General features: G+C 45.0%; 1 protein-coding gene across 1 annotated transcript in view; it reads left to right on the top strand.

The window, feature by feature from the left end:
• Nucleotides 1-24349, top strand: part of ITGA3 (integrin subunit alpha 3) — a 162907-nt gene that overhangs the window by 75084 nt on the left and 63474 nt on the right. The window contains exons 4-5 of the mRNA XM_030220498.1: nucleotides 11780-11859; nucleotides 19206-19455. Of these exons, the coding sequence (XP_030076358.1) occupies nucleotides 11780-11859; nucleotides 19206-19455 (330 nt within the window). The remainder of the gene's footprint in view (nucleotides 1-11779; nucleotides 11860-19205; nucleotides 19456-24349) is intronic.

Here is a 24349-nt window from a genome sequence, read left to right as displayed (position 1 = left end):
CCAAATTAACAGAATGCAGAGTAGCCCACCCACTCCCCCAGACTACCTTACTGTAACCGAAATACGTGGTGGGGCCCGTTCAGCCACAGCTGGGGTTGTCAGCTGTGGCTGGAGGCGGAGCTGCATTTGTGTCGGTTTCTGTGAGACTGGAGAGTGCTCGGGGATGGGGAAGTTGCAGTGGCAGCTGTAACTGTTGTTCCAGCGATGTTGGGGTGGTGTCGCTGCCACAGGTGAACCGCGGTGACAGACAGCTCTGGCGCATGTGCGGGGAGAGTGTGCAGAGTGATGGAAGCAAGGTAGGCAGTGCTGGACCTGTTTGGGGCCTCTTCTGGGCATGCTCAATTTCCCTCTCGCTTGCGCAGAAGCACCAGGAATCGGGCCCGAGCAGAGCTGACCTAGTTTGGAGAGTGGGGGCAGTTCCAGTGGTGGGACATGGCTGTGGCAGGTCAGGGAGAGCTCCAGAGAGCCTTCCTAAAGGGTTTTTTTTGTTGTTGTGAGTGCTGCAGCCCGGAATGACTGTCCTCACATGCTCATAAGTGATGCAACTTTGTGTGAAAAATCAGCAGGAGCATGAGAGCGGCTGGCCGGTGTGGCTGGCTCGTGGGCAGGCCATGCAGAGGAATGTGCAATGTTGCATGGGATTGACTGAAAAGGCTGCAAGTCCTGACAAGATAGGAGCTAGGGAAAAATTACTTCTGTTTTGATGTAAGTTTGGTGCTTGGTGCCTGCTTAAAAATGGCACTTTAAAGCAGAAGTTTACATGCAGCATGTTCTGGGCTGTGGATCTTTGGAATCCTAAGCAGAAGTTTACATGCAGCATGTTCTGGGCTGTGGATCTTTGGAATCCTAAGCTGAAGTTTACATGCAGCATGTTCTGGGCTGTGGATCTTTGGAATCCTAAGCTGAAGTTCTGAACTGTCGATTTCTGGCCGTTGGGATGGTGTACTGATGAAGCACGGATGTGAGTTGTGTGTCCGTCAGAACTTCAGGACAGCTATTTTCTTTGGAAATTTGAACAGAATTAGAATATACATTGAGGTCGTGTGTGAATTAAAATCCTGAGTCCCGCGGTGGTTTGGGGCTCAAGGCTGAGTGTTTAAATTTTTGGGACAGTTAAAGGGGACTGTAAAAGTAACTGCTGGGACAGGGTGTGAATGAGAATTGAAAAGAACGCAACAAGAGGATTACGGAAAAGATTATTGGATTAAAGAAGCAAAGAGGGAAATACGGCTAGCGAAAGCGGAAGAAAAAATGGCTATGTAAAGAGAGGTGACAAGACCTTTTTCAGATATATTGGAGAAAGGAGAAGAGATAGGAATGGAATTGCGAGACTGAAAGATAATGAGAATGGCTATGTGGAGAGTGATGAAGATAAAGCGAACGTCTAAACAGTTATTTCTCTTCAGTGTTCACGGAGGAAAATCCTGGAGAAGGACCGCGGTTGGCTGCCGAGGGAACATCTGGGAATGAAGTGGATACTGCGCCATTTACGGAAGAAAGAGTTTATAAACAGCTGGAGAATCTGAAGGTGGACAAAGCTATGGGGCTGGATGGGATACATCCCAGGATACTGAAGGAGCTCAGAGAGGTCCTTGCGGGACCTCTTAAAGATTTATTTAATAGATCTTTAGAGACGGGAGAGGTACTGTGAGATTGGAGATGAGTGGATGTGGTCCCTCTTCACAAAAGTGGAGACAGGGAAGAAGTGGGAAACTACAGACTGGTAAGTCTCACATCGGTGGTAGGAAAAATAATGGAGTCGCTGCTGAAAGAAAGGATAGGGAACTTTCTAGAAGCCGATGGGTTACAGGACCCGAGGCAACATGGCTTTACCAAAGGAAAATCCTGCGAAACGAATCTTATTGACTTTTTTGACTTGGTGACCAAAGAACTCAATGAGGGACGTGAGCTAGACTTCAGCAAAGCCTTTGATACGGTCCCCCACAGAAGACTCGTGAATAAGCTGAAAGGGTTTAACTTAGGACCGAAAGTGGTGAACTGGATAAGAAACTGGTTGACCAACAGGTGGCAGAGGGTGGTGGTAAATGGAATCTGCTCGGAGGAAAGGAAGGTGAGCAGTGGAGTTCCTCGGGTCGGTGCTAGGGCCTATTCTATTTAATATATTTGTGGGAGATATTGCTGAAGGGTTGGAAGGAAAGGTGTGGCTTTTTGCGTATGACACGAAAATAGCCAATAGAATGGATACCCTGGAGGGAGTAGAAACGATGAGAAGGGATCTCTGAACATTAAGTTAAAATTTAATGCCAAGAAGTGTAGAGTGATGCACTTGGGGTGCGGAAACCCAAAAGAGAGATACTGAATAGGAGGGGAGAGATTAGTGAGCTTGACTCAGGAGCAGTGCCGTAGCCAGTACGGGGCCACAGGGGCCTGGACCCCCCTGCCGCTGACCCTCCCGCCGCCAACCCACCATCACCTACCTTTGCTAGCGGGGGACCCCAAACCCTGCCAGCCGAGCCAAGGTCCTCTTCTTCCCAATCCCACGCAAGGCTTTGTTCTAGTCTGACGTCGACGTCAGACTCAGAGAAACAGAAGGAAGCCTGACTGATCTGCAAGGCTTCGTTCTGTTTCTGTGAGTCTGACGTCCTGCACGTACAACGTGCAGGACGTCAGACTAGAACGAAGCCTTGCGCGGGATTGGGAAGAAGAGGACCTCGGCTCGGCTGGCGGGGGTTGGGGTCCCCTGCCAGCAAAGGTAGGCGACTGCGGGTTAGCGGCGGGAGGAGGGGTCAGGCGGGTCAAAAGCGCATGGTTCGGGAAAAGGTATCTTGCAAAGATACCTCACAAACAGGGAAGATAGGGTTTTCTGGATAGTGAGGTTGCACAACAGACCATGGTAGGCCAGGTGCCCTTAAATACAACTAAAGATCAGACAAAAGATGTCAAATCAATAGTGTCAGGTACTAAGCATCATGCAAATAAGAACAACAAACATACTCTGAAATGTCTATATGCAAATGCTAGGAGTCTAAGAAATAAGATGGGAGAGTTGGAATATATTGCACTAAATGAAAAATTGGATATAATAGGCATTACTGAGACCTGGTGGAAGGAGGATAACCAGTGGGACACTGTCATACCGGGGTACAAAGTATATCGTAATGATAGGGTAGACCGGACTGGTGGAGGGGTAGCATTGTATATTAAAGAGAGCCTTGACTCAGATAGATTACAAATTCAGCAGGACACAAAATCACACCTTTGAATCACTGTGGGTTGAAATTCCATGTATAAAAGGGAAAAAAATGGTGATAGGAGTGTACTACCGTCCACCTCGCCAGGATGAGCAGGTAGACACAGAAATGATAAAAGAAATCAGAGACGCGAACAAAATGGGCAACGTGATAATAATGGGTGACTTCAATTATCCAAATATAGACTGGGTAAATGTAACATCGGGACACGCTACAGAGATACAATTCCTTGATGAAATCAAGGACAGCTTTATGGAGCAACTGGTGCAGGAGCCGACGAGAGAAGGAAAAATTCTAGACTTGGTCCTTAGTGGAGCGCATGATCTGGCGAGGGACGTTATGGTACTGGGGCCGCTTGATAACAGTGACCATAATATGATTAGTTTTGACATCAACCTTGAAGTAACTGTACACAGAAAGTCAAATACGTTAGCGTTTAACTTTAAAAAAGGAGACTATGATAAAATGAGAAGTACGGTAAAAAAAAAACTTAGGGGGGCAACTGAGAGAGTAAAAACTGTACAACAGGCGTGGACGCTGTTCAAAAATACCATCCTGGAGGCCCAGGCCATACATATTCCGCGAATTAGAAAAGAAAGACGGAAGTCCAAAAGACACCCGGCCTGGTTGAAAAGTGAGGTGAAGGAAGCTATTAGGGCTAAAAGAAACGCCTTCAGAAAATGGAAGAAGGAACCGTCTGAAAATAACAAGAAACAGCATAAGGAGTGTCAAAGCAAATGCAAGGCGCAGATTAAGAAGGCCAAGAGGGAGTATGAAAAAAAGATAGCATTAGAGGCAAAAAAACATAGTAAAAATTTTTTTCGGTATATTAAAAGCAGGAAGCCGGCAAAAGAATTGGTTGGGCCGCTGGATGACCGAGGGGTAAAAGGGGCGATCAAGGAAGACAAAGACGTAGCGGAGAGACTGAATGAATTCTTTGCTTCGGTCTTCACCGAGGAAGATTTGGGTGGGATACCGGTGTCGGAAATGGTATTTCAAGCGGACGAGTCGGAGAAACTTACTGACTTCATGGTAAACCTGGAGGACGTAATGGGGCAGTTCGGCAAACTGAAGAGTAGCAAATCTCCTGGACCGGATGGTATTCATCCTAGAGTACTGATAGAACTGAAAAACGAGCTTGCGGAGCTACTGCTAGTGATATGCAACTTATCCTTAAATCGAGCGTGGTACCGGAAGATTGGAGGGTGGCCAATGTAACGCCCATTTTTAAAAAAGGCTCCAGGGGAGATCCGGGAAATTATAGACTGGTGAGTCTGACGTCGGTGCCGGGGAAAATGGTAGAGGCTATTATCAAAAACAAAATTACAGAGCACATCCGAGGACATGGATTACTGAGACCAAGTCAGCGTGGCTTTTGTTTGGGGAAATCTTGCCTGACCAATTTACTTCAATTCTTTGAAGGAGTGAACAAACATGTGGACAAAGGGGAGTCGGTTGATATTGTGTATCTGGATTTTCAAAAGGCGTTTGACAAGGTACCTCATGAAAGGCTACAGAGGAAATTGGAGGGTCATGGGATAGGAGGAAATGTCCTATTGTGGATTAAAAACTGGTTGAAGGATAGGAAACAGAGAGTGGGGTTAAATGGGCAGTATTCACAATGGAGAAGGGTAGTTAGTGGGGTTCCTCAGGGGTCCGTGCTAGGACCGCTGCTTTTTAATATATTTATAAATGATTTAGAGATGGGAGTAACTAGCGAGGTAATTAAATTTGCTGATGACACAAAGTTATTCAAAGTCGTTAAATCGCGACAGGATTGTGAAAAATTACAGAAGGACCTTACGAGACTGGGAGACTGGGCGGCTAAATGGCAGATGATGTTTAATGTGAGCAAGTGCAAGGTGATGCATGTGGGAAAAAAGAACCCGAATTATAGCTACGTCATGCAAGGTTCCACGTTAGGAGTTACGGACCAAGAAAGGGATCTGGGTGTCGTCGTCGATAACACACTGAAACCTTCTGCTCAGTGTGCTGCTGCGGCTAAGAAAGCGAATAGAATGTTGGGTATTATCAGGAAAGGTATGGAAAACAGGTGTGAGGATGTTATAATGCCGTTGTATCGCTCCATGGTGCGACCGCACCTTGAGTATTGTGTTCAATTCTGGTCGCCGCATCTCAAGAAAGATATAGTAGAATTGGAAAAGGTGCAGCGAAGGGCGATTAAAATGATAGCGGGGATGGGACGACTTCCCTATGAAGAAAGACTAAGGAGGCTAGGGCTATACAGCTTGGAGAAGAGACGGCTAAGGGGAGACATGATAGAGGTATATAAAATAATGAGTGGAGTGGAACAGGTGGATGTGAAGCGTCTGTTCACGCTTTCCAAAAATACTAGGACTAGGGGGCATGCGATGAAACTACAGTGTAGTAAATTTAAAACAAATCTGAGAAAATTTTTCTTCACCCAACGTGTAATTAAACTCTGGAATTCGTTGCCGGAGAAAGTGGTGAAGGCGGTTAGCTTAGCAGAGTTTAAAAAGGGGTTGGACGGTTTCCTAAAGGACAAGTCCATAAACCGCTACTAAACGGACTTGGAAAACTCCAAAATTCCAGGAATAACATGTATAGAATGTTTGTACGTTTGGGAAGCTTGCCAGGTGCCCTTGGCCTGGATTGGCCGCTGTCGTGGACAGGATGCTGGGCTCGATGGACCCTTGGTCTTTTCCCAATATGGCATTACTTATGTACTTATGGGTCATTGACGGGGGGGGGGGGGGTCAAAGTTGGTGGCGGGGGGGTTCGGCAATGGCGGGAGGGGGGGTTACAGTGGTGTGCTGGAGCCGGCTCGCACCGGCTCGCAAGATGCCAGAAAATTTAACAAACGGCTCTTGCGAGCCGGTTGTTGGCCCGTGCAAGCAGGCTCGCCTCCGCTCCCCCGCCCCGCAAATCCATCTTCAGTCTGCCCTCTGCTCCCCATAGTAGCCCTGCTGGTTTCCTTTCTGCGCTGCCGCCGCCGTCCTGCCTTTAAAAAATTAATTTTCCCTCGAGGCGCGCCAGCGTTGAAGCGAAGGCAGCAGGCTCAGCTCAGTTCCTGCCTTCATTCCAATCCTTCGCATCATGGCTCCGCCCTTGCGCAAACAGGAAATACGTCAGGCAAGGGCGGAGCCATGATGCGAAGAAACGGAACGAAGGCAGGAACTGAGCTGAGCCTGCTGCCTTCGCTTCAACGCTGGCGCGCCTCGAGGGAAAATTAATTTTTTAAAGGCAGGACGGCGGCGGCAGAGCAGAAAGGAAACCAGCAGGGCTACTATCGGGGAGCAGACGGAAGATGGACCAGGGGAGCGGAGAGGGCTGGAAGATGGCGGAGAGGAGGGCAGGGGGGAGACGAGGATTGCTGGACATGGGTGGGTGGATGGAGGGCAGGGGAGAGGAGAGTTGCTGGACATGGGTGGGTGGATGGAGAGGAGGGTTGCTGGACATTGGTGAATGGAGGGGAGAGGAGGGTTGCTGGACGTGGGTGGATGGAGGGGCAGGGAAGAGGAGGGTTGCTGGACATTGGTGGATGGAGGGGAGAGGAGGGTTGCTGGACATGGTTGCATGGAGGGCAGGGGAGAGGAGGGTTGCTGGACATGGGTGCATGGAGGGGAGAGGAGGATTGCTGGACATGGGTGCATGGAGGGCAGGGGAGAGGAGGGTTGCTGGACATGGGTGGAGGAGAGGGAAGGGAGAGAGAAGAAATGCTGGATATGGGTGGAGGGGAGGGAAGAGTGAGGAATGAGATGAGAAGAGGGAAAAGGAAGAGAGGAGAATAACTGCAAATGGATGGAGAAAATAGGCAGAAGCTGAGGACCAGAAATGAAGAAGAAAGGAGGAAAGAAATAAATGGAAAGGAAGCCCTGGCAACGGAGTTAAGAGGACAGATAGCAGCAGAATCAGATACTGGGCCAGCATGAGCAGAAAAACAGTCACCAGACAACAAAGGTAGAAAAAAATCATTTTATTTTCATTATAGTGTTTGGAATATGTTCACTTTGAGAATCAGGTGCTCAACATTAAATGTTTATATTTATTTACTTATTTATGGCATTTTATCCCACATTAAACATGAATTAGATTGGAACCTGGGATCATTTAATAGTTTTTTCCTGGAGAGAGTAATGCATTGCCCCCCCCCCCCCCTCGGCTATAGCCAGCTCTGCAATTTGGGGGGGGGGGGCGCAGAGGTGGACGGGGGGGGGGGGGCAGAGGTGGACAGGGGGGGGCGCCGAGGTGGACCGGGGAGAGAGCCTGTTGTTAAAAATTTACCAGCACACCACTGGGGGGCTAAAATGTGCCCCTTCACCTCGGGTTCTGGACCCCCCTCCTGCCGAAGTCTGGCTACGCCCCTGCTCAGGAGAGAGACCTTGGGGTGTTGGTGTCTGAGGATCTGAAGGTGAAGAAACAATGCGACAAGGTGACGGCCGTGATCAGAAGGATACTAGGCTGCGTAGAGAGGGGCACAACCAGCAGAAGAAAGGAGGTGTTGATGCCCCTCTACAAGTCATTGGTGAGGCCCCACTTGGAGTTTTGTGTTCAGTTTTGGAGGCCGTATCTTGCTAAAGATGTAAAAAGACTGGAAGCGGTGCAAAGAAAAGCTACGAAAATGGTATGGGATTTGCGTTGCAAACTGTACGAGAGACTTGCTGACTTGAACATGTATACCTTGGAGGAAAGGAGAAACAGGGGTGACATGATACAGATGTTCAAATATTTGAAAGGTATTAATCCGCAATTGAACCTTTTCCGGAGACGGGAAGGCGGTAGAACTGGAGGACATGAATTGAGGTTGAAGGGGGGCAAACTCAGGACTAATGTCAGGAAGTATTTTTTCACAGAGAGGGTGGTGGATATGTGGAATGCCCTCCCGCAGGAGGTGGTGGAGATGAAAACGGTAATAGAATTCAAACATGCATGGGATAGACACAAAGGAATCCTGTTTAGTAGGAATGGTTCCGTGGACTCTTAGCGGAGATTGGGTGGCGATGCCGGTAATTGGGAAACAAAACGGTAGCTGGGCAGACTTCTACGCTCTGTGCCCTGAGAATGGCAAGAACAAATCAAACTCAGGTATACATATAAAGTATCACACCATGTAAAATAAACTTGTTGGGCAGACTGGATGGACCGTACAGGTCTTTATCTGCCGTCATTTACTATGTTACTATGTAATTGTGAGTTTCAACGACTGATAAGAGTTGCTGTTGGGAAAATTATGGAATATATGTCACGGTTGTGCCCAGGTCCCGGGCTCGCAGTCACCTCAGTCCCCGGGGTTTAGACCTGGGGAATGCTGCGAGGTGATGGTTTACCGTTTCCCGTGTTCCAGAAGATATGCTGGTCCGGTCCGGATCTTCCAGCTCTCCAGATTGTTTTGGGAGTTTTTTGGAACCAAGCAGCACCCATACCTAGTGAACTCCCTTGTGACCTGCCTTTATTAACCACCTGGTAAGGTTCTTAGTTGCCTTGCAACAGTGTTCTTCAGAGGCGTTCCTTTGGTGTGAAGTGTTGCAGTGCCTTTGTGCTGTTCGTGTTGGTGACTTTTACTCTGCTTGTTTTTTGGACTATTCTTCTGCCTGCCGCCTGCCCAGACCCGGATTGTTTATTGGATTATTCTGTCTACTTCCTGCCCTGACCCGGCTTGTTTCTGGAATGTTCGTTTGCCCAGCGTGTTTCTAGTGTTCCTGTTATTTGTCAGCCTGCTGCTGTGTCCTGCCTTGTCCTGCAAGTCCTACCGGCCGCCTGAAGCCCAGAGCTCAACTCTTGGTGAAAGGTGGCCAAGTGTAGGTGAAGCCTACTCCAGTCCACCGTGTTCCAGTTCCGGTCTGCCTTATCTGGTGTTGGGGTGATTCTCCTGCTGCTGCTCCTCGGCAGTGGCCCAAGGGCTCACAAACCCAGGTTCCTGCTGTGTATACTTGACAATATAGTAGATGACGGCAGAAAAAGACCTGCACGGTCCATCCAGTCTGCCCAAGAAATGTGCCACTTTTTTGTGTATACTTTACCTTGATTTGTACCTGTCTTTTTCAGGGCACAGACCGTACAAGTCTGCCCAGCACTATCCCCACCTCCCACCATCGGCTCTGGCACAGACCGTATAAGTCTGCCCAGCACTATCCCCGCCTCCCAACCACCAGCCCCGCCTCCCACTACCGGCTCTGTTATCCAATCTCGGCTAAGCTCCTGAGGATCCATTTCTTCTGCTTATCTATTTAAAAAAAATAGTAAACACAAAGTTCTATATTGATGCAGGCCACATTTAGGAGGGAGCATTATTGTCGAGTTATTTAAAGAGAGGACAGTAGGGTGAAGAGAGCCTGTTGTCATTTCTAGACAGAGAAGATCCAGGAAACCGTTTACGGACCAAAGCTAAGTGGTTCCTCCGTCAGAGACAGAGACATAGGGAGGAAAGAAAGGGGGGGGGGGAAAACTTAACCTGTTCCTGAAGGTGATCCTGGAAAACAAAATCGTCACACAAGGAATCACTTACTTACTTTTGTTTTATTCTATTGAGAGGAAAAAATACTTACCTGATTTTGTTCTGGAAATGTTGAAATGATTTTAAAACATCTGTTGTTGATATATTTTTTATTGTTAAACTCCCTGGTTGGCATTAACATTCATTGGGGAAACATCGTGACATATTTTGTAACATCAGTGTAATACGTTGCTCCGCAACCAAGGGGCTTACATTACAATCCGTGATGGTCTAGGGCAAGTGGTTCCCAAACTTGGTCCTGAAGGTACTCCAGCCAGTCAGGTTTTCAATACGTCCACAATGAATACTCATGGTAGCCTAACAGGCTTGGGAATGACTGGTCTAAGGTGGTGTCAGGGCAGGAGTGATCCCCAGTCCCTCTTACCCATGTCAGCTCTACTCTACTCTCAAAATGGCTGTTGTGACCTCTTGTGGCAGCCTTGTGTGATTGCCACTAGAGGTCATGGTAGCCATTTTGAGAGCAGAGACAGTATGGGCAGGAGCAATTGGGGATCACTCCTGCCCTCGCTACACCCCTAGACTTCCAGGGATTGTAAGATAGGCTTAAGGGGGGGGGGGGGGCACCTACTAGTGACAAGGAGGAAAGGCAACTCCTGTTTGGAAGGGAGAGAGTGAGAGGCAAACAGGACAAAGGACAAAGCATCAATTTTTGACCTACACTGAAAACACACGGGTCCATTTCGGACAAAAGCAAAATGGAACAGAAAAAGGATTTTGAAGATACGATGTTCAATGGACACTGTTGTGATTATTCATTGCGATAGCTGTGGCTTTCTCTCTGCAATTGATATCAGCATTGGCAGGTTGGTGATGGTGACCCAAGCAATAGAAGTGTCATGTCCCCTACCTCAACGCACGCCGGGTCCTGTCGACACACATACTTGACTGGCACTGCCTGAGCCCTGTGTGTGTAGTCCTCTCTGGGTGGTTGCAGGCTCCTTAATTGCTTTGCTTCCACCCACCTGGGTCTGCTTTTCTCCTGTTGGTCTTCCGGTTCCTCCTTCCCCTGCTCTTGTCCTATGGCTGTACCCTTTCTCCCTGCTGAAGTCAGACGCCAGCATTTTATCAGCTGAGCTCTCCCTAGACTCCTTGCTTCGGCTTCTACTTTGGTAGGTGTTTCTAACTCTGCAGTCTGCTTCTTATCTACTGGCCCCTCATTGCTGACTTTGTCTGTACCTGGATTACCCTTCTGCAGTCTGCTTCTTATCTACTGGCCCCTCATTGCTGACTTTGCCTGTACCTGGATTACTCTCTTGCCTGCCGCCTGCCTACTGACTGCCGCTTGTACCTGGATTACTCTCTTGACCTGCTGCCTGCCTGGCCGATACATTCATCACCCCGCTTCCAGCTCCATCCCGTAAGTCTTGCAGGCTGCCCGCACCTAGGGGCTTAACCTCTGGGGAATGGCGGTCTGCGCAGGTGAAAACCGGGGTTGTCCAACCACCAAGCAGAACCTGGTCCGAGTACCAGGCTCAGCAGCGCTCTACTTGGTACAAGAACTCACAAGTCTGACAAGAAGGTTGTTTAGATTCAGAACCTATATTCTTTTTGTGACTAGAACATCTCCTGCCACAGGCCCTTTAGCCGAAACATGGCCGTGTCAAGTCCTATTGAAGAATTGTTATTAAAGATCTTCAGCCATTATCGTTGCTTCCGCTGTGCTTTTTATCTATTCACATTCACACACACAATTTCACGTGCATTGGAACAGGTGTAAACGTGGGTGTCTGCGTTCCATGGAGTTATTTTATACAGGTGTGCAGGTCATTGTTCCATGTAAGCTGAGCAGGAGTCCTCCAACTGCATTGCTGCCAGTAGGGGGCAGTGCTTGAAAATTGTGTGCTTTTCAATTGCTAGGCACAGGCAGGTTCCCTGGAGGCCTCTCCCTCACTGTTGAAAATGTGTGGAACAGCACCCCCCACTGGCAGGACTGTAGGTGGAGGACATCTGCTTAGCTTTGAGGGAACAATGGCCTAGTTATATATATAATATGTGCGTGGGTGTGTATATATATATGTGACTTCGGCCAGGTCCTGGTAATGCCTCACATGCTCTCGCACTTCCCTTTCAGATGACCCGACAAATAACATTATTGAGAACATGTGGCTGGGAGTGACCATCGCCAGCCAGGGACCTGCTGGCAGAGTGCTGGTAAGATGGGGATATGACCTGAATACGTGGTATTAGAGGGACTCCTGTGTATGTTGCCATTTTAGATCAGTCTGTAGTGGAGAAAATGCTGGGCTTTGTCCCGCTGAAGCAGCAGCAGGTAAGTCGCTGCCTCTACCCTGGTCTGGCTGTCTGAGATCTTGTGGTCAGATGGGTGAGGGCCTTTGTAGGTACAAATCCCTGGACACTAAATAACATAAGTACATAAGTAGTGCCATACTGGGAAAGACCAAAGGTCCATCTAGCCCAGCATCCTGTCACCGACAGTGGCCAATCCAGGTCAAGGGCACCTGGCACGCTCCCCAAATGTAAAAACATTCCAGACAAGTTATACCTAAAAATGCGGAATTTTTCCAAGTCCATTTAATAGCGGTCTATGGACTTGTCCTTTAGGAATCTATCTAACCCCTTTTTAAACTCCGTCAAGCTAACCGCCCGTACCACGTTCTCCGGCAACGAATTCCAGAGTCTAATTACACGTTGGGTGAAGAAACATTTTCTCCGATTCGTTTTAAATTTACCACACTGTAGCTTCAACTCATGCCCTCTAGTCCTATTATTTTTGGATAGCGTGAACAGTCGCTTCACATCCACCCGATCCATTCCACTCATTATTTTATACACTTCTATCATATCTCCCCTCAGCCGTCTCTTCTCCAAGCTGAAAAGCCCTAGCCTTCTCAGCCTCTCTTCTTAGGAAAGTCGTCCCATCCCCACTATCATTTTCGTCGCCCTTCGCTGTACCTTTTCCAATTCTACTATATCTTTTTTGAGATACGGAGACCAGTACTGAACACAATACTCCAGGTGCGGTCGCACCATGGAGCGATACAACGGCATTATAACATCCGCACACCTGGACTCCATACCCTTCCTAATAACACCCAACATTCTATTCGCTTTCCTAGCCGCAGCAGCACACTGAGCAGAAGGTTTCAGCGTATCATCGACGACGACACCCAGATCCCTTTCTTGATCCGTAACTCCTAACGCGGAACCTTGCAAGACGTAGCTATAATTCGGGTTCCTCTTACCCACATGCATCACTTTGCACTTGTCAACATTGAACTTCATCTGCCACTTGCACGCCCATTCTCCCAGTCTCGCAAGGTCCTCCTGTAATCGTTCACATTCCTCCTGCGACTTGACGACCCTGAATAATTTTGTGTCATCGGCGAATTTAATTACCTCACTAGTTATTCCCATCTCTAGGTCATTTATAAATACATTAAAAAGCAACGGACCCAGCACAGACCCCTGCGGGACCCCACTAACTACCCTCCTCCACTGAGAATACTGGCCACGCAATCCTACTCTCTGCTTCCTATCTTTCAACCAGTTCTTAATCCATAATAATACCCTACCTCCGATTCCATGACTCTGCAATTTCTTCAGGAGTCTTTCGTGCGGCACTTTGTCAAACGCCTTCTGAAAATCCAGATATACAATATCAACCGGCTCCCCATTGTCCACATGTTTGCTTACCCCCTCAAAAAAATGCATTAGATTGGTGAGGCAAGACTTCCCTTCACTAAATCCGTGCTGACTTTGTCTCATCAGTCCATGTTTTTGTATATGCTCTGCAATTTTATTCTTAAGAAAACATAGAAACTCCTGTATATGTGACTCCTTCACTTGGGTGCATATGTTGAGTTGTATATGATGATAGAAGCCAGTATGTACCAGTTGGACCTGTCACTGGTCATTTGTGATTCTGTTAAACGGATATTTTCAGGAAAAAGACCTGGTGATACAGGGACCCTGCTGAAAAGGCTTTGGGTGAGGTGGCAGCAGGGTGGAATGAACAGGCCGTAAAATTCAGTCATAGGTTTAAATACTACTACTACTTAACATTTGTAAAGCGCTACTAGGGTTACGCAGTGCTGTACAGTTTAACAAAAGAAGGACAGTCCCTGCTCAAAGGAGCTTACAATCTAATGGCCAAAATGTGCAGTCAATCAAATTGGGGCAGTCTAGATTTCCTGAATAGAGGTATAATGGTTAGGTGGCGAAATTGAAGAGGTGGGCTTTGAGCAAGGATTTGAAGATGGGCAGGGAGGGGGCTTGGCATATGGGCTCAGGAAGTTTATTCCAAGCATAGGGAGAGACGAGGCAGAAAGGGCGGAGCCTGGAGGAGGGATTTGTCCTGTGAGCGGAGGTTTTGGGTAGGAGCGTAAGGGGAGATAAGGGTAGAGAGGTAATTAGGGGCTGCAGATTGAGTGCATTTGTAGGTTAGTAGGAGAAGCTTGAACTGTATGCGGTACCTGATCAGAAGCCAGTGAAGTGACTTGAGGAGAGGGGTGATATGAGCATATTGGTCCAGGCGGAAGATAAGACGTGCAGCAGAGTTCTGAACGGATTGAAGGGGGGATAAATGAGCCTTGTCTTGGCCCTCACACATATTGTGATGCATATTGTGTGGAGGAGTAGCCTAGTGGTTAGTGCAGTGGACTTTGATCCTGAGGAACTGAGTTAGATTTTGTCTCTCACCTATCCACCCCCATCCTGTTACACTGCCACTGAAATGCTTTGATGTTTTACTTATATATACTGTCATCTACCAACATTTGCTTATTTCCGATCTGACGAAGAAGGGCAACCTTCAAAAGCTAATCAAGAAATGTATTAAGTTATGTCCGATAAAAAAGGTATCATCTTATTTTCTTTTCCATGTTTTATTTTGTTTGATTTCTATAGATTCTACATGGAATGTTGCAGATCAGCAATGTGGCCGCGCAGGCTTCTGCTTCTGTGAGTCTGACGTCCTGCACGTACGTGCAGGACGTCAGACTCACAGAAACAGAAGCCTGCGCAGCCTTCTACATGGAATGTTGCTAGTGGAATAGCAACATTCCATGTAGAATCTCCAATAGTAGCAACATTCCATGTAGAATCTCCAATAGTATCTATTTTACTGTCATAGTAATGCTTGAATTTTTCACTTATATACACTGTCAGCTAGCACATTTGCTTATTTCTGATCTGAGGAAGAAGGGCAACCTTCGAAAGCTAATCAAGAAATGTATTAAGTTATGTCCAATAAAAAAGGTATCATCTTATTTTCTTTTCCATGTTTTATTTTGTTTGATTTCTATAGATTCTACATGGAATGTTGCAGATCAGCAATGTGGCCGCGCAGGCTTCTGCTTCTGTGAGTCTGACGTCCTGCACGTATGTGCAGGACGTCAGACTCACAGAAACAGAAGCCTGCGCAGCCTTCTACATGGAATGTTGCTAGTGGAATAGCAACATTCCATGTAGAATCTCCAATGGTATCTATTTTACTGTCATAGTAATGCTTGAATGTTTTCACTTATATACACTGTCAGCTAGCACATTTGCTTATTTCTGATCTGAGGAAGAAGGGCAACCTTCGAAAGCTAATCAAGAAATGTATTAAGTTATGTCCAATAAAAAAGGTATCATCTTATTTTCTTTTCCATGTTTTATTTTGTTTGATTTCTATAGATTCTACATGGAATGTTGCTATTCCACTAGCAACATTCCATGTAGAAGTCGGCCCTTGTAGATCAGCAACGTGGCCGCGCAGGCTTCTGCTTCTGTGAGTCTGACGTCCTGCACGTACGTGCAGGACATCAGACTCACAGAAACAGAAGCCTGCGCAGCCTTCTACATGGAATGTTGCTAGTGGAATAGCAACATTCCATGTAGAATCTCCAATAGTAGCAACATTCCATGTAGAATCTCCAATAGTATCTATTTTACTGTCATAGTAATGCTTGAATGTTTTCACTTATATACACTGTCAGCTAGCACATTTGCTTATTTCTGATCTGAGGAAGAAGGGCAACCTTCGAAAGCTAATCAAGAAATGTATTAAGTTATGTCCAATAAAAAAGGTATCATCTTATTTTCTTTTCCATGTTTTATTTTGTTTGATTTCTATAGATTCTACGTGGAATGTTGCTATTCCACTAGAAGTCGGCCCTTGCAGATCACCAATGTGGCCGCGCAGGCTTCTGCTTCTGTGAGTCTGACGTCCTGCACGTACGTGCAGGACGTCAGACTCGCAGAAACAGAAGCCTGCGCAGCCTTCTACATGGAATGTTGCTAGTGGAATAGCAACATTCCATCTAGAATCTCCAATAGTAGCAACATTCCATGTAGAAACTCCAATAGTAGCAACATTCCATGTAGAAACTCCAATAGTAGCAACATTTCATGTAGAACCTCCAATAGTAGCAACAGAATCTCAATAGTAGCAACATTCCATGTAGAATCTCCAATAGTAGCAACATTCCATGTAGAATCTCCAATAGTAGCAACAGAATCTCCAATAGCAGCAACATTCCACGTAGAATCTCCAATAGTAGCAACATTCCATGCAGAATCTCCAATGGTATCTATTTTACTGTCATAGTAACGCTTGAATGTTTTCACTTATATACACTGTCAGCACATTTGCTTATTTCCGATCTGAGGAAGAAGGGCAACCTTCGAAAGCTAATCAAGAAATGTATTAAGTTATGTCCAATAAAAAAGGTATCATCTTATTTTCTTTTCCATGTTTTATTTTGTTTGATTTCTATAGATTCTACGTGGAATGTTGCTATTCCACTAGAAGTCGGCCCTTGCAGATCACCAATGTGGCCGCACAGGCTTCTGCTTCTGTGAGTCTGACGTCCTGCACGTACGTGCAGGACGTCAGACTTGCAGAAACAGAAGCCTGCGCAGCCTTCTACATGGAATGTTGCTAGTGGAATAGCAACATTCCATCTAGAATCTCCAATAGTAGCAACATTCCATGTAGAAACTCCAATAGTAGCAACATTTCATGTAGAACCTCCAATAGTAGCAACAGAATCTCAATAGTAGCAACATTCCATGTAGAATCTCCAATAGTAGCAACATTCCATGTAGAATCTCCAATAGTAGCAACAGAATCTCCAATAGCAGCAACATTCCACGTAGAATCTCCAATAGTAGCAACATTCCATGCAGAATCTCCAATGGTATCTATTTTACTGTCATAGTAACGCTTGAATGTTTTCACTTATATACACTGTCAGCTAGCACATTTGCTTATTTCCGATCTGACGAAGAAGGGCAACCTTCGAAAGCTAATCAAGAAATGTATTAAGTTATGTCCGATAAAAAAGGTATCATCTTATTTTCTTTTCCATGTTTTATTTTGTTTGATTTCTATAGATTCTACATGGAATGTTGCTATTCCACTAGCAACATTCCATGTAGAAGTCGGCCCTTGCAGATCACCAATGTGGCCGCGCAGGCTTCTGCTTCTGTGAGTCTGACGTCCTGCACGTACGTGCAGGACGTCAGACTCACAGAAACAGAAGCCTGCGCAGCCTTCTACATGGAATGTTGCTAGTGGAATACCAACATTCCATGTAGAATCTCAAATAGTAGCAACATTCCATGTAGAACCTCCAATAGTAGCAACAGAATCTCCAATAGCAGCAACATTTCATGTAGAATCTCCAATAGTAGCAACATTCCATGTAGAACCTCCAATAGTAGCAACAGAATCTCCAATAGCAGCAACATTTCATGTAGAATCTCCAATAGTAGCAACATTCCATGTAGAATCTCCAATAGTAGCAACAGAATCTCCAATAGCAGCAACATTCCACGTAGAATCTCCAATAGTAGCAACATTCCATGTAGAATCTCAAATAGTAGCAACATTTCATGTAGAACCTCCAATAGTAGCAACAGAATCTCAATAGTAGCAACATTCCATGTAGAATCTCCAATAGTAGCAACATTCCATGTAGAATCTCTAATAGTAGCAACAGAATCTCCAATAGCAGCAACATTCCATGTAGAATCTCCAATAGTAGCAACATTCCATGTAGAATCTCCAATGGTATCTATTTTACTGTCATAGTAATGCTTGAATGTTTTCACTTATATACACTGTCAGCTAGCACATTTGCTTATTTCCGATCTGAGGAAGAAGGGCAACCTTCGAAAGCTAATCAAGAAATGTATTAAGTTATGTCCAATAAAAAAGGTATCATCTTATTTTCTTTTCCATGTTTTATTTTGTTTGATTTCTATAGATTCTACGTGGAATGTTGCTATTCCACTAGAAGTCGGCCCTTGCAGATCACCAATGTGGCCGCGCAGGCTTCTGCTTCTGTGAGTCTGACGTCCTGCACGTACGTGCAGGACGTCAGACTCGCAGAAACAGAAGCCTGCGCAGCCTTCTACATGGAATGTTGCTAGTGGAATAGCAACATTCCATCTAGAATCTCCAATAGTAGCAACATTCCATGTAGAAACTCCAATAGTAGCAACATTTCATGTAGAATCTCCAATAGTAGCAACATTCCATGTAGAATCTCCAATGGTATCTATTTTACTGTCATAGTAATGCTTGAATGTTTTCACTTATATACACTGTCAGCTAGCACATTTGCTTATTTCCGATCTGACGAAGAAGGGCAACCTTCGAAAGCTAATCAAGAAATGTATTAAGTTATGTCCAATAAAAAGGTATCATCTTATTTTCTTTTCCATGTTTTATTTTGTTTGATTTCTATAGATTCTACATGGAATGTTGCTATTCCACTAGCAACATTCCATGTAGAAGTCGGCCCTTGCAGATCACCAATGTGGCCGCGCAGGCTTCTGCTTCTGTGAGTCTGACGTCCTGCACGTACGTGCAGGACGTCAGACTCACAGAAACAGAAGCCTGCGCAGCCTTCTACATGGAATGTTGCTAGTGGAATAGCAACATTCCATGTAGAATCTCAAATAGTAGCAACATTCCATGTAGAACCTCCAATAGTAGCAACAGAATCTCCAATAGCAGCAACATTCCACGTAGAATCTCCAATAGTAGCAACATTCCATGTAGAATCTCCAATGGTATCTATTTTACTGTCATAGTAATGCTTGAATGTTTTCACTTATATACACTGTCAGCTAGCACATTTGCTTATTTCCGATCTGAGGAAGAAGGGCAACCTTCGAAAGCTAATCAAGAAATGTATTAAGTTATGTCCAATAAAAAAGGTATCATCTTATTTTCTTTTCCATGTTTTATTTTGTTTGATTTCTATTGATTACCTATAATTTCATGATTATTTATTATGTGTTTTATGGTTTAATTTGGGTTTGTGTTATTAACTTAGTTTTGTTTATTTTAGCAGTAATGTTTTGCCCATGAAGCAACCCTTGCTGGGCGAAACACAGCCATGTTGGGCTTGATTTTATATTTGATTCTCCAATAAAATGTCTTTTGTTCTCCATTAAACATGTCTACAGCTATCTACCATCTTCTGGTTGGCATCTCTGGGTTGGTTCCCATCTTCTCTGCTCTTCTGCCTTCTCTCCTCCAGGTCTGTGCACACAGGTATGTCCACGTTCTCTGGTCTGGTTCCGAAGGCCAGCACAGGATGACAGGCAAGTGCTTTGTCCGGGGGAATGACCTGCAGTTCAGCTACGAAGATGAGTGGCAGACGTACCACAACGAGCTCTGCAACCCAAACACGGACCAGGATGGCACTGGCATGTGCCAGATGGGCACCAGTGGCGGCTTCACCAAGACGTCTGTGTACTTTGGTGCACCAGGAAGCTTCACTTGGCAAGGTCTGTGGTAACAGCAGTGGGGACCTTTTTCCATTGTCTGGCATGCTCTGTTCTCAAATGGAAAAAAAGGTAAACCAATAATGAGGGTAAAGGTTTAAAAAAAAAAAAAAAGCCCTGCAATGTTTCAATTCTTAAGTAGTACAAAAACTTCCTTCCAGTGACGTAACACAAAACACTCAACACGGCACCGTGTTGCGGCACAGAGTGCCTGCCTCAGGAGTCTGGCAATAGTTTATCCAAGAAGTAATGCTGAACAATGGCAAATTGGGATATCTGTGGGTCTTTAGAAAGACCGTGATACAGATCCAAACCGTATACAACAACCAGCATTACAATTCAAAATCTTGGGGGAGGGGCACTTGGGGGTCTAAAATTTAATTGAGAGGGGATACGAGGCTGAAGGTTTATATACTAGATTCTAGAAAATCATATTCAAACAAACCCTCACAAAGAACAACAATATCTCAAACAACTAATTATTACTTGAATTGGTTATTACTCTTTATTTGTTTGTTTGTTTGTTTGTTGCATTTGTATCCCACATTTTCCCACCTATTTGCAGGCTCAATGTGGCTTACATAGTTCCGGAGGGGCGTTCACCATCTCCAGAATGAACAAATACAATGTTGTCATGTTGTAGGATGATATATGTTTCGTTGTCAGGTATTCAGGTTAGATCATTGTGGTATGCCTCTTCAGAAGTTTGTTAGGTCATGTATTGTCTTTATGACGTTTGGTAGTGCATTCCATAGTTGGGTGCTTATGTAGGAGAAGCTGGATGCATATGTTGATGTATATTTTAGTCCTTTGCAGCTGGGGTAGTGGAGATTCAGGAATGTACGTGCTGACCTTTTTGTGTTCCTGGTTGGTAGGTCTGTGAGGTCTGACATGTAGGCTGGGGCCTCACCGTGAATAATTTTATGAGCCAGGATGCAAAGTTTGAACGTAATATGTTCCTTAAGTGGCAGCCAGTGTAGTTTTTCTCTTAGGGGTTTGGTGCTTTCGTATTTTGTTTTTCCAAATATGAGTCTAGCTGCTGTGTTTTGGGCAGTTTGGAGTTTCTTAATGATTTGTTCTTTGCATCCGGCGTGCTTGTCTGACATTGCTGCCTGGATGTCTCAACGCCACCTGAAATTAAATATAACCAAAACCGAGCTTCTCATTTTCCCCCCCAAACCTACCTCCCCGCTCCCCCCGTTTTCTATTTCTGTTGATGGCTCTCGTTCTCCCTGTCTCCTCAGCTCGAAACCTTGGGGTCATCTTTGACTCTTCTCTCTCCTTCTCTGCTCACATCCGCCAAGACCTGTCGTTTCTTTCTTTACAACATCCGTAAAATCCGCTCCTTTCTTTCCGAGCACTCTACCAAAACCCTCATCCACACCCTTGTCACCTCTCGTTTAGACTACTGCAATCTGCTTCTTGCTGGCCTCCCACTTAGTCACCTCTCCCCTCTCCAGTCAGTTCAAAACTCTGCTACCCGTCTCATCTTCCGCCAGGGTCGCTTTACTCATACTACCCCTCTCCTCAAGACCCTTCACTGGCTCCCTATCCATTTTCGCATCCTGTTCAAACTTCTTCTACTAACCTATAAATGTATTCACTCTGCTGCTCCCCAGTATCTCTCCACACTCGTCCTTCCCTACACCCCTTCCCGTGCACTCCGCTCCATGGATAAATCCTTCTTATCTGTTCCCTTCTCCACTACTGCCAACTCCAGACTTCGCGCCTTCTGTCTCGCTGCACCCTACGCCTGGAATAAACTTCCTGAGCCCCTACGTCTTGCCCCATCCTTGGCCACCTTTAAATCTAGACTGAAAGCCCACCTCTTTAACATTGCTTTTGACTCGTAACCACTTGTAACCACTCGCCTCCACCTACCCTCCTCTCTTCCTTCCCGTTCACATTAATTGATTTGATTTGCTTACTTTATTTATTTTTTGTCTATTAGATTGTAAGCTCTTTGAGCAGGGACTGTCTTTCTTCTATGTTTGTGCAGCGCTGCGTATGCCTTGTAGCGCTATAGAAATGCTAAATAGTAGTAGTAGTAGATTGCATTGCAGTAATCTAGGTGGCTTAGTACCATTGATTGTACCAGGCTGCATAACATTTCCCTTGGGAAGAAAGGTTTTACTCTTTTGAGTTTCCACATTGAATGGAACATTTTCTTTGTTGTATTTTTCACGTGGCTTTCTAGTGTGAGATTTCGGTCAATTGTGACTCCAAGAATTTTCAGGCTGTCTGATATAGGAAGGGTGTAGTTTGGGGTGTTTATAGTGGTGGGTTTAGTCGTGTTGTATTGTGATGAGAGGATGAGACATTGTGTTTTTTCTGCGTTGAGTTTTAATTGAAATGCATCCGCCCATGAATTCATGATTTGGAGGCTATGTTTGATTTCATTAGTGATTTCTGTTAGATTGTGTTTGAACGGGATATAGATCGTGACATCGTCTGCGTAGATGTAAGGATTACGGCCTTAGTTGGATAGCGATTTGGGTAAAGGTGTTATCATTAGGTTGAATAGGGTCGGTGAGAGCAGTGATCCTTGGGGTACTCCACATTCTGGTTTCCATGGTGATGATATTCGAGTTTGATATTACTTGGTATGATCTTGCGGTTAGGAAGCCCTTTATCCAACTGAGTACGCATCCTCCAATCCCGAAGTATTCTAGAATGTTTAGTAGTATTTTATGGTTTACCATGTCGAACGCGCTAGACATGTCGAATTGTAGGAGAAGTATGCTGTTGCAATTGCTTGTTTGAACTTGGTTAGGAGAGCGATTAGTACTGTTTCGGTGCTATGGTTGGATCGAAATCCTGATTGTGATTCATGTAGTATTGAGAATTTGTTTAGGTAGTCGGTAAGTTACTTGGTTACCATACTTTCCATTAGCTTGACTGCAAGAGGGATGGATGCTACCGGGCGGTAGTTGGTTATGTCGTTTGCATTTTTCTTTGAATCTTTAGGTATTGGGGTAAGTAGTATATTTCCTTTGTCCTTAGGAAAGCATGTAATTTAGGTGTGATGTGAGGTCTGCTATGAAGCGTTGATCGCTTTGGTGCCGGTTTCGTCGGTAAGTAAATCGAAGTTTGTCCAGATTCGGTCTGCTGGTTATTCATCGGGGATTGGGTCCAGACAGTCATTTAATTTTTCGTGGTCAGTGGTAATAAGTATTAGCGTGTTTCGTAGCTTTATAATTTTCTCGTTGAAGTATTTAGCAAGGTTATCTGCTGAAGGGGTGTCTGTGTTGGTTGTGGTAACCGGTGTGGTATCTAGTAGTTTGTTCACGATCTGGAAGAGTTTGTGTTTCTTTGCAATCTGAACCTATTTTGGTTTTGTAATATGTAGTATTGTAGTATAACCTTTTGATTTATCTTGTTGCATGTTTGTATTTTCTTTGCATTTGTTTCCATGCGTTAAGTGTGTATTCATCTTTTGTTTTACTCCATGCTCGTTTAGACCTCCTAACTTGTGTTTTTAGTTTTTTCAGTTCTTCGTTAAACCATGGTATCGAGTTGTGTCTTCGTGAGGTTCTTGTTTGTAGTGGTGCTATTTTGTCTAATATGCTTCTGCATCGGTTGACCCAATCTAGGAGATAGTGTTTCGATTCAGTTTGTGCTTTCCATTCTTTCTTATAGATCTGTTGCCAGAATGGTACAGGGTCAGTTTGGCCTCTCGAAATGTAGGTTGTGCATTCTTGTTTGTGATATGAGCCTTTTTTTTTGCCATTTTAGGGATAGGTTTAATTTGTGGTGGTCTGACCATGGTGTGTTTGTCCATTTTGTGTCTTTTAATATTAGGTTTAAGTCTGAGGACAGTTTGTGCGTGATGAGGTCGAGTGTGTGTCCTTTGATATGGGTTGCTTGCATATTGGGTCAGTTGATATGGGTTGCTTGCATATTGGGCCAGTTAAGTAGTAGTAGTAGTAGCAGGAGGAAGTCCGTGCATTCCCGTGCATTGGTTGAGTTGAGGTCTTCTAGGTGTAAGTTTATATCCCCTATTATAAGTAGGTTGAAGTTGGAAACACAGGTATTTGATAAGAAATCCATGGTGTGGTTGGCATTCATGCCAGTTACCTGGTGGTCTATAAAACAAGACAACGTTTAGATGGTCAAGCAAGGTTATATGGTGGATTCTGACTGAGGCGATTTCAAGTTGAGGTGTTATGGACTCGGCTGTTGTTGTTACGGTGAATTGGCATCTATGGATTGGTCCTATGCCTCCGCCTCTTCTTTTCTTGTCCAATGAGTGATTTTGTAGCCTGGGGGGCATAGGTCTAAAATTATGGGGTCCTTATGATCGTGGATCCAGGTTTCACTGATGAATAGTAGGTCGAGGTTATCTGCCGTGATCCAGTCTGTTGTTGTTGTTGTTTTGTTGACTACTGATCTGGCGTTTATGTATCCTATTTGAATTATTTGGTAGGGGTCAGTTAGATTTGAAGTTGCGCTGATTTTTATTAGTTGTCTATTCTCTTGTTGTGTCCTTTCTTTCCTTTGTATTTGTTTTGTCCGTGTGTAGTTGTTCTTCCATTGTTTTGGTTGTTGTTATTTACCATTAGCCTATTCTTTCCTCATATACAGTTTCTCATTCATAATAGATTTTCTAAATGTTAAACATCCACAGCTATCCCAGTATGTTGATGATACTGTATTGTAAAATTGGATTCTTACAACAAATTACTTTCTTATGCATTGTTCTTTGTGCCCCATACTGTTTATTGTAAGCCACATTGAACTGAAAACTTGTTTGGGATAATGTGGGATATAAATGTCACAAATAAATAAGTAAATGTAGGGTCGGCCCCGGCTGTGCCACCCAAATTCAGGAGATGATTAAAACATGGAAACATTTCTCCCTCACCTCTTCATCACCCCTGAAAGCAGCACCTCTGAG

The sequence above is a fragment of the Microcaecilia unicolor genome, chromosome 12 (assembly GCF_901765095.1).
Source record: "Microcaecilia unicolor chromosome 12, aMicUni1.1, whole genome shotgun sequence".
Classification (NCBI taxonomy): Eukaryota; Metazoa; Chordata; class Amphibia; order Gymnophiona; family Siphonopidae; genus Microcaecilia; species Microcaecilia unicolor.
The sequence above is the reverse complement of the archived record's forward strand: the minus strand, read 5'-3'. Positions and strand labels throughout refer to the sequence as shown.